This window comes from Selaginella moellendorffii, unplaced genomic scaffold (genome assembly GCF_000143415.4).
Source record: "Selaginella moellendorffii unplaced genomic scaffold, v1.0 SELMOscaffold_21, whole genome shotgun sequence".
NCBI classification, from domain to species: domain Eukaryota; kingdom Viridiplantae; phylum Streptophyta; class Lycopodiopsida; order Selaginellales; family Selaginellaceae; genus Selaginella; species Selaginella moellendorffii.
In genome coordinates this window covers 857,180-865,743 of record NW_003314282.1, presented here as the reverse complement: position 1 = coordinate 865,743, position 8,564 = coordinate 857,180, and the positions used below count along the sequence as shown (strand labels likewise).

Here is an 8,564-nt window from a genome sequence, read left to right as displayed (position 1 = left end):
ATTACAGGTGAATTTAAAGGTACTAGAACTTTTATCCCATGCATTAACTTAACACCCTTTAATTCAAATGTTCCATTTCATATGTCTCGAAAACAATTTCCTTTTCGTCTTGGATACTGTTTAACAATTTCAAAATACCAAGGTTAAACATTTGATCATGTAGGCATCTATTTACCCCAGCCAGTCTTTACCCATGGGCAGTTCTATGTTGCACTCTCAAGATGCACATCACCACAACAACTTGCAATTTGAGTTGACACAAATCATACATAAGGCCATTTAATTCCATTTAATTCATCAACATTCATCAATACTGTATATAAAGAAGCTTTATATTAACTAACTCCTGTCCTACTACACCTTAAAACATAAAACAAACTACAATAAACTTTGTTTATTTCTTAATTTTCCCTATGGCCCAATGAATAACAATGGACTGGTGCTAAAAATAAAGGAATCATCTCACAAGGAAATTGTGAGATGTGAGCAAATTCTCACAAAGATATGTTAGTAAGTTTGAGAGGCTTTGCCAACTACCCAGCATTGGCTGAGCAAATACTAGTATATATATATAGCAAGACTATAAAACAAAATGCCAAGCTGTACTATTACTCATTCATTCATTATCTGTTTATAAAGTTTTGTGAGACCAACAGATTATAGTAAGTTTTTTTGATAAGCCATCCGTCCCCGCCCTAGGCTTCACCGATCTGCCTGCTGCCCCTCCTGTTGCATCTTGGATTGGAACCTCAATGCCTGATATAAAGCATCACAAGAATAACTTGATCAACCTATGAAATGATAAGTCATTTTAATCGTCATTTAAATCTTTTGAAAGAATCTCCCGTCACCAAAAGTTCCCACACGAGCATTCCCCGTTGAAGAAGTCGTGAAATCTAGTCGCGTCCCTGCACACTATCCGCCTCTTCTCGATCCTGGAAATAATCTTTGTTGCCTCGTGACAATCATCGCAAACCCGGAGGTTCTTCATGATCCGGAGTGTCGTGCCAGGAGCAGTGTTGAGTAGAGCACAAGCTATGGCCAGCCTCTCGCTATGGCCACACAAGTTCTCTTCCTTCTCGGCCTCTGGAACCTTTCGCCCCACACTTCCCACGTCTGCTACGTACCCGTGCCCCTTCATCGTTGCCACTATTAACTTTAGCCTCGTGTTGATCTCTTCGCTCTGTGGATGGCTCGTATCACCCACGATGAAGCTGTGAACTCTTCCCAGATCGTCCGTCCACCAGCTTCGTCCCGCTGGTTTCTTCCATGCCCGAGCCTCCACTCGCATCATCTCGATCCTAGCCTGCTCCTCCCACATCCCTCGGCTTCCATAGATCGTCTCCATGAGCACGTACGCCGCAGCTTCTCTCTCGTCGATCTTCACCAGAGCTTCAAAGGCAATCCGTCCGACTTCGGAGTTCTTCCACTTCTTGCAAGCACCCAACAGGATCATCCACGTCAAGTAGACCGGCTGGAAAGGCATAGTTTCCACCAGTCTCAGAGCAGCTTCTAGGTCGCTGGCCCTTCCCAGCATATCCACCATGCAGTGGTAGTGCTCTAGTGTGTGCTCAATGCTGAATCTGCCTTTCATAGCTTGGAAGTACTTCTTGCCTTTGGATACCAAACCAGCGTGGCTGCAAGCGTAGAGAATGCAGCCTAGAGTGATTCCGTTCGCTCTCACTTCTTCTTGTTGCATCCGTTCGAAAGAACTAAAAGTCAGTCTTGTTTCCCCTAGATGACTGTAGCCAGCTATGAGAGCAGTCCAAGTTATGCAGCCCGGAGAGAGAACCGAATCGAAAACTTGCTGTGAGTCCACCATGCTGCCACATTTCCCGTAGAAATCCACCAGGCAGTTCGTAAGAACCTTGTCTTTCTCTAGGCCAGACCTGAGGATGCTACCGTGAATTGCCTTTCCAACTCGTAGAGCCGCAACAGAGCCACAAGCTTTGAGTACCTCTGAAAAAGTGAGAGCGTTTGGTTCGCAGCCTTGGAGCTTCATTCGAGTAAACAAGTCCAGAGCTGCCTCTGCTTCCCCGTTGTCAGCAAAACCGAGCATCAAGGCGTTGCATAGCACGGCGTCAAAACGCGAGGCCGTCCCGTCGAAGACGCGCTTGGCATCGACTAAACTCCCGCAGTTTGTGTACATGTCCACCAGGGCGCTTGCCACGAAAACATTGGAGCAGTCGATCCCTCGCTTTGCTGCTTGAGAGTGAACTGTGAAGCCTTTGGCCAGCGCGTCAACCTTCACCAGCCTTGGCTTCCCGCAAAGGAAAAACTCCCTGCCGTCTTCTTCCACAGCCAAAGCACTGCAGGCCTTCAAAGCAGCGACGAAAGTTCGAGCATCAGGTTGACAGCCTTCAGCTTTCATCTGAGCCATCAACTGTAGTGAAAAGTTTCCATCCCCGTTCACCGCATAGCCAAGTATCAAAGCGTTCCACAGAACCACGTCGTGATACGGCATTCTGTCGAAAACCAGCTGAGCGTCTTCCATACTCCCACAGTTCGAGTACATGTCCACCAGAGCACTCGCCACAAAGATGTGGGACTCGCAGCTGCTCTTGGACGCTTCACAATGAACTGCAAAGCCTTTCTCCAGAGACTCTACCTTCACAACCTGCTTAGATAGTTCCCTGCCTTCTTCTTTTGCTGCCAAGTTCGTGCAAGCCTTCACTACAGCAACGTATGTTCGCGTCTCTGCTGCGTAGCCTTCTCGTAGCAACCGAGCAAATAACTGCAAAGCCAGCTCCGGTTCACCAGTTTCTGCGTACCCCAGTAGCAAAGGATTCCAGGACGCTAAACTACGAGAGCTTATCCTGTCGAAGACCCTTCGAGCTTCCACTAGGCTTCCACATTTGGCATACATACTGACCAGTGTATTTGCTATGTAGATGTTTGAGTCATCCCCGTTGTCACTAATATCAGCGTGGACCAATCTCCCCCTGTGTAAGTCCCTGGAGCGACTGCATTCTTTGAGTTCTGCAAGCCAAATGGATGTCCTCCTCCGTTCATCAGAACAATTTCTCACGGATTCTATGTAGGAAAACCTTTGAGCTGGTTGCAAGCAATGCATTAGGGAGATAGCAATGCATACTTCTTCCTGACCTCGAAAACGCTGTCCACCCGTTTCCCGAAGACCTAGGAGTTTTTAAAAGTATCAAGATGTATTACAGGAGGAAGCATAAACTAACAACGAGTACGACTGGTGCTGCATAAAGAAGAGCAAATCAAGTTAGACATAAATCATGGTCCAGGAAAGTCATTCACCTATGTTCCGGGTAACAACGAGGCCATATGCTGAAAATGACAAACAAGGAGCCTCTTGAGATCGTCCATGACATGTTGTGTGTAGTCTTGCTCTCTCTCGAGCAGCAACTTCTGTAGAAATGCAGCAGTCGCGCCTGCCATAGTCGCTCTTTCCAAAGGTTGCAACTTGTTCAATGCAGCAAAATCCACCTAAAACAAAGGCATCACTCATCGTCTGTCGGAATTCCATATGTACCTCAAAGGGATTGACCACTCCCGGTGCTTTGAGAGATATAAGCTCCTCAACTATGTCCCAGACTTTCCTACCTGCAAAAGACTTGAGCTTCTTTAAGTAATATCAGTGAGGAACCAAGCTTTTCGAATTCACAGCAAAGAAGTCTACCCTTTATTTTCCAGTCTCGTATAGTCTGAAGATCAACTGGCCTGTCCTTGTTAAACTCGTGGTTACACCCTTCCGTATCAGACCTCAGCTGTCACAGTTCCAAAAGTGTTTTAAGCGGCAAGAAAAAAAAAAAAAAAAAAAAAGGAAACGAGAAGAAAACATAAATCTCTCACCCAAATATATGGCCACGCATATCGGCCATAAGCTCCCAGCAAGAACAACGTTTCATTCGACTTCACCTGAATTTCCACACAGTCCCAATCAGCGAACTTGGAAAGAAAAGAAAAGGAAAGAAAGAAAAATGCAAACAACTGAATAGAACCAAACTTTCTTTGTCTCGGAGCTTGACGGACTTGCTGGAGGCAAAGCCGATTTAGAGGAGCGATTCTCCAAGCAAAAATTTCTTCCACTACTGCACCCTTTCTCCGTCTAGAATAAAATGCAAGCAAAGAAATCTCTCATACCTGATCGATTCCTCGCTCCGAATCGTGATCAACAGCTCCTCCCGGCCCCTCAAATACGTCGTGAAATGCCGAAAAACCTGGGAAGAATGCCGATCAGCGCAGACCTAGAATCAAACCCTACACTCACGCGAAGGCAACCGAAAGAGAGAATGTCGCGATAGAGCTCTTCCATCCAATGTCAATCATTGCTAAGAACCCTAAATTTCCACTTGGCATTTATCAAGGTGAAAAAAGCCCTAGAGCCCTGCCAGGGCAATGGCGGAGAGGGGCGGGGCGGCAGCTGCCGCTGTAATGCGGCCTCCATCGCCAGAAGCATGGCGCCAGGTCTGGCGTGATGTTCTTCGATCGCAGCAGCTGCGCAAGGTATTTCGCTCTCGTTCGTGTCGATATTTGTCTGTTTTGTTCCTTTTCCAGACGATTCCTTCTGTCGCGATTTCTAGAGTGAATCAGTTTGATGCCGAGAGGCTGGATTTCGAGATGACAGGAATGTTGCGAGGGCAGCTCCTGAAAATATTTTCGTTTGTCCAGGTGATGCTTATTTGGTAGACTCTCGATTTTTGCTTGATGATCTTTCGTATGGCAATGCACAGCCAGGTTTACTATCTCGCTACGAACCGGAACTCAACGCTTTCTTGGAGTTTCTTATATGGAGATTTTCGATCTGGGTCGATCGTCCTACGCCTGGGAATGCTCTCATGAACCTTCGCTACCGGGACGAGCGTGAATTTTTTAAACTTCCAGCTTCACAAGGTATGTTTCTTTTATCTGTTTTTGTTCGTGCTCAAAGTTTCGATGCAGTAAGGACGGGTTTGGAGGGTCCTGGTCTTACAGCACTACAAAAGATTTTTTACTGCCTCGCTCTAGTGGGAGGAAGATATGGCTGGGCTCGGCTTCAGCTGGTTTCAGCATTTCAACGATGGGGAGACCGCGACAGTGTATGTTTTTTTTTCGATTCAAGATAGCTGTGATTTACGTTTGCCATTTTTCAGAGGTCATGGCCACGAAGAGTATGGGTCTTATTACAACGAGCAGAAAGCTTCTATAAGGTAGCTTACATGATAAATCTGATCGCTTTTCTTCGTACTGGAAGGTATGCAAGGTTGTCTCGAACTTAACATGAATAATATAAACTTTTTCTTTACAATTGTTGAATGCAAGGTACCGGAATTTGGTGGAGAGACTTTTGCAGACCCGTTTGGTTTATCTAAGGCCGAACATGAGCCGAGCGGTGAGCTTTGAGTACATGAACCATCAACTTGTATGGCAAGAATTTTCGGTAAGTGTGGTTCTTTTTTGCCCATTGTCTATGCTAACTGCGGTCTATAGGAGTTATTGCTACTAGTTTTGCCGTTGCTAAACGTCTTCTCGCTCAAGAAAGTTCTTCCTTCGTCCTTGACCGGTAAAGAGGCTGTAAAGCGCACAGACGAAGAGACCTGTCCTATTTGCGAAGTGTCTCCTATCAACGTTCCTTATATGGCAGTTCCTTGCGGGCATCGGCATTGCTACTACTGCCTTTATACAAGGTGTATCGCGAACTCTACGTACCGGTGTGCACGATGCAATTCAAATGTCACAGCAATACAGCGATATCATCCACAAGTTGAGCTCGGTAGCTCCGATCAGCAAAATGTGAAAAACAAAATTTAAATTGCTTCTGGTACGTACTACTACAGAACAGCATTTTGGAAATTGAACTTGTATGGTTTCATTTGTGGACAGGCGCTACTGTTTAAGGAGCTGTCTGCACCACTTGCACTTTTTCCTTACGTCAACTCCTCGAAAGAGCATTATGAGGGCTACTACATAGAGCACCACCAGCAGATTCAAGGCGATAACCCAGATGACAAACTTGTACTTTGGGAGTGAGTAGATTCTCCACGGCCGAGAGGGAGGCTGGTATGGCAAGTGCTGCTGCTGATGGTGGTGGTGGTTGTGGTGGTGCTGGTGGTGATGGTGTGGAAGCCGACTGTGAACGTGATACCGTTGATCCATTTCAAGCTGGATAAGTTGGTGATCGAGCTCATAGTGGTGCCTCTGAGATGCTATAGCCGGAGCACTCGCAGTGAATTCGTGGGCTGGGATTCCGGGAGCAGCCGGGGCTGGAGTGCCAGTTGTAGTAATTCCGACAGGTTGAGTTGGCCAAGTGAGTGGTGGTCGCTGGAGAAGTATGAATCCCAACAGAATTCCGGATATGCAACCTCCCAAGTGAGCGTAATTGTCGACGTGCGGCATCTTCCCGAGAGCTAGATTGATGATGAAGAGGACTACAAGCTGGGACAGCGTGAACCAGCTACGTTCGTGATGAGACCAGTTAATGAGAAGCTCCGACAGTAGCGCTCCCATGAGGCCAAACAGCGCACCAGAGGCTCCTACAGAGATCGTGAGTCGCAGGAACAAGGCAGAGAGAAGACTTCCACCGAAACCGGCGATGAGATAGACGAATCCGAGCTTCAGGAACCCAAACTCTTGCTCCATTTGAAGTCCCAGCGTAAGGAGGCCCAGCATGTTTAACAGGAGATGGAAAACGCCGGCATGAAGCCAGATGCAGGACACCAGCCGCCATCCCTCTCGACCACTGGTGACAAGCTCCGACTCAAGAGCTCCCATTCTCAGGAGAGTGTTCGAAGATGGTCCGAGCAGTGGATTCTGGCTTAGTGGCTGGAACGAAAATCTCTTGAGTCCGGGAAGAATGCAGCGATACTCCGTCTGATGAGCAGGACAGTCGTTCCGGTACATGGTGATTATGAACACGACAATGTTGGCGATGACGAAGATTGGCACGATAACAACTCTTTTCCGCATTCGGCAGCAACTTTGCCCGTCTCTCGTCACATGAGGTGGTGAAGAGATCGAGTGTGGACTTAACGGAATAATGACTACTTCAGGGGATCCGGGCCTGGCAGCAGTAGTTTCACAGTGGTGGTCTTCTCTCCGGACTATAAAGAGGGGGTTCATCTCTAAGTATCCGGCGAGCCGGGGGCCGAGTTCACTGATCCGTGCGGTCTCTTTGCGATCAATGCAAGGCGGTGGCGGTGTTCTTCGTCCGCTCGACGCAGGTCCGACAGCTGCCGGTACTGAGTAAACAGATTTGATCTCCTCAGCTTCGCTGGTGCTGCCGGTTTCTCTGCGGTCGCTGGCATTGATGCCGTTGACGCTGTGGTGGCGGTGGTGAGCGCTGCAGTGGATTTGGCGTAGGCTTTCGAGCTCCCATGGAAATTCTTGTCGCGGAAACTTGTGAGTCGTTTCCATTTCTTTCTTGCTCGTGTGAAAGCTTATTTTGTTTTCTCCTGTCGTGTTGTGCAGTGTCACAGATTCGCCGAAGACTTCGCAAAAGAAAGAGAGGAGTTTTCCCGTGACAAACGGCAACTGTCGCATGACTTTCCGTCGGAGTTAGGCCAACTGACGGCCGTTGCTGCCGGTGCACAAGGATATTCTCTAACTGGCAAGCTAGCCTAAGGAATCGGTTCGATCCCCAGCAAGGTGAGTTCTTTTTCTTCTTTTTTCTAGTCACACTCTTCCTGTGGTTGCTATAGGATCATGGCAATGTCATCAACAGCAGCAGCTCTCTCGCCAGCTTTTCGCAGCCGTGATGCAATCTGGGGCGAGAAAGTTGTGAGACCAATCTACACTCGACAGCTAGTAGCAGTAGTATCATCACCACCAAGGAAAGCTCAGGTGACTGTTCGCGCACAGGGATTTAACTTCTGGGAAATTCTCGGCGGTCGAGGCCTGGGCGAAGACCAGATGACGTCCATAAGCAACGAGAAGCCGAGGCCCCTCTTCCAAGACGCGGTTTTGAGCAGCGAGAAAACGGATGCTCGAAACAAGAAAGAAGAAGAAGAAGATGGTGATTTTGAGAAGGAACTTGGTGGTCTAACAGGCGGCTTCCCTGGCGGCGAGACCGGGCTCATAGATTTCCTGCTCAAGAATCCTCCACCGACAAAGCCACTGGTACTCTCCGAAGAGATTGAAAAGATTCGCAAGGAGATTCCGGGGCCGGGAATCAAGCCGAGGCCAGCGCCGCCACCGCTGCTCATGCCGGGAATGACTGTCATCGTGAAGAATCCCAAGAACCCATACTACATGTACACGGGGATTCTCCAGAGGGTGACGGACGGCCGAGCTGGGATTTTGCTCGAGGGTGGCTGCTGGGATAAAATGCTCGCGATCGAGCTCAAGGACTTGGAGCGCTCCAAGCCACCACCAATGACCAATCCCAAGTCGGCCATTCTTCTCGAGGACGAGGAAAAGTGAGCTGTCCATGTCATAGCTGACGTGCTGACGTGTTCGGGGGAAAGATGACTTGGCCACGTCAAAGCGTACTGATGTGGCCTGAGTTGAGTCGTGAGGCAGTGAGAAACGCTGTTCCACACGCCTCTTTGTTTGGTGGGTATTCCACTGAGAATCTGGACCAAAGAAAACATTGAGGTCATTTTCACTATGGTGGAGAG

The 8,564-nt window shown here is 48.2% G+C and overlaps 5 protein-coding genes across 6 annotated transcripts; 2 read left to right on the top strand and 3 right to left on the bottom strand.

Annotated features, from left to right (window-relative positions):
• Positions 1–601: 601 nt before the first annotated feature.
• LOC112347440 (pentatricopeptide repeat-containing protein At5g16860-like) lies at positions 602–3,144 on the bottom strand. The gene is made up of 2 exons (XM_024678326.1): positions 3,106–3,144; positions 602–3,054 (listed from the first exon to the last, which is right to left on the bottom strand). Exon 2 carries the CDS (start codon positions 2,864–2,866, stop codon positions 848–850), a length of 2,019 nt encoding a protein of 672 aa, XP_024534094.1. The 5' UTR covers positions 2,867–3,054; positions 3,106–3,144; the 3' UTR covers positions 602–847.
• Positions 3,127–4,306, bottom strand: LOC112347441. The gene is made up of 8 exons (XM_024678327.1): positions 4,241–4,306; positions 4,114–4,190; positions 3,977–4,061; positions 3,823–3,888; positions 3,650–3,737; positions 3,503–3,573; positions 3,268–3,456; positions 3,127–3,208 (listed from the first exon to the last, which is right to left on the bottom strand). The coding sequence occupies exons 1-7, from the start codon at positions 4,283–4,285 to the stop codon at positions 3,268–3,270; spliced, it is 621 nt and encodes a 206-aa protein (XP_024534095.1). The 5' UTR covers positions 4,286–4,306; the 3' UTR covers positions 3,127–3,208.
• A 40-nt stretch (positions 4,307–4,346) lies between these two features.
• Positions 4,347–5,949, top strand: LOC9637915 (peroxisome biogenesis protein 2). 2 transcript variants are annotated; one of them, XM_002973315.2, is made up of 8 exons: positions 4,347–4,476; positions 4,528–4,641; positions 4,704–4,863; positions 4,912–5,048; positions 5,103–5,203; positions 5,272–5,389; positions 5,440–5,770; positions 5,833–5,949. In XM_002973315.2, exons 1-7 carry the CDS (start codon positions 4,369–4,371, stop codon positions 5,758–5,760), a joined length of 1,059 nt encoding a protein of 352 aa, XP_002973361.1. In that variant the 5' UTR covers positions 4,347–4,368; the 3' UTR covers positions 5,761–5,770; positions 5,833–5,949. The 2 variants fall into 2 exon arrangements, with proteins under 2 accessions (XP_002973361.1, XP_024533836.1); XM_024678068.1 differs by having other exon boundaries at positions 4,704–5,048.
• LOC9641631 (RHOMBOID-like protein 3) lies at positions 5,836–7,503 on the bottom strand. Its single transcript, XM_024678067.1, has one exon. The coding sequence runs from the start codon at positions 7,486–7,488 to the stop codon at positions 5,836–5,838; it is 1,653 nt and encodes a 550-aa protein (XP_024533835.1). The 5' UTR covers positions 7,489–7,503.
• Positions 7,479–8,555, top strand: LOC9641427 (NAD(P)H-quinone oxidoreductase subunit S, chloroplastic). Its single transcript, XM_002973314.2, has 2 exons — positions 7,479–7,593; positions 7,647–8,555. The coding sequence occupies exon 2, from the start codon at positions 7,651–7,653 to the stop codon at positions 8,365–8,367; it is 717 nt and encodes a 238-aa protein (XP_002973360.1). The 5' UTR covers positions 7,479–7,593; positions 7,647–7,650; the 3' UTR covers positions 8,368–8,555.
• The last annotated feature ends 9 nt before the right edge of the window (positions 8,556–8,564 follow it).

Excerpts from the sequence above, each read along its gene's own strand:
- LOC112347441 (XM_024678327.1), bottom strand. The coding sequence starts at position 4,285 with ATGGAAGAGCTCTATCGCGACATTCTCTCTTTCGGTTGCCTTCGC. Across the intron at positions 4,062-4,113 it reads CGGAGCGAGGAATCGATCAG|TAGTGGAAGAAATTTTTGCT; the intron begins GTATGAGAGATT and ends GAAAGGGTGCAG. Across the intron at positions 3,889-3,976 it reads CAAGCTCCGAGACAAAGAAA|GTGAAGTCGAATGAAACGTT; the intron begins GTTTGGTTCTAT and ends GTGGAAATTCAG.
- LOC9641427 (XM_002973314.2), top strand. The coding sequence starts at position 7,651 with ATGGCAATGTCATCAACAGCAGCAGCTCTCTCGCCAGCTTTTCGCAGC.
- LOC9637915 (XM_024678068.1), top strand. The coding sequence starts at position 4,369 with ATGGCGGAGAGGGGCGGGGCGGCAGCTGCCGCTGTAATGCGGCCTCCA. Across the intron at positions 4,477-4,527 it reads GATCGCAGCAGCTGCGCAAG|ACGATTCCTTCTGTCGCGAT; the intron begins GTATTTCGCTCT and ends TTCCTTTTCCAG. Across the intron at positions 5,049-5,102 it reads GATGGGGAGACCGCGACAGT|AGGTCATGGCCACGAAGAGT; the intron begins GTATGTTTTTTT and ends GCCATTTTTCAG.
- LOC9641631 (XM_024678067.1), bottom strand. The coding sequence starts at position 7,488 with ATGCGACAGTTGCCGTTTGTCACGGGAAAACTCCTCTCTTTCTTTTGC.
- LOC112347440 (XM_024678326.1), bottom strand. The coding sequence starts at position 2,866 with ATGTATGCCAAATGTGGAAGCCTAGTGGAAGCTCGAAGGGTCTTCGAC.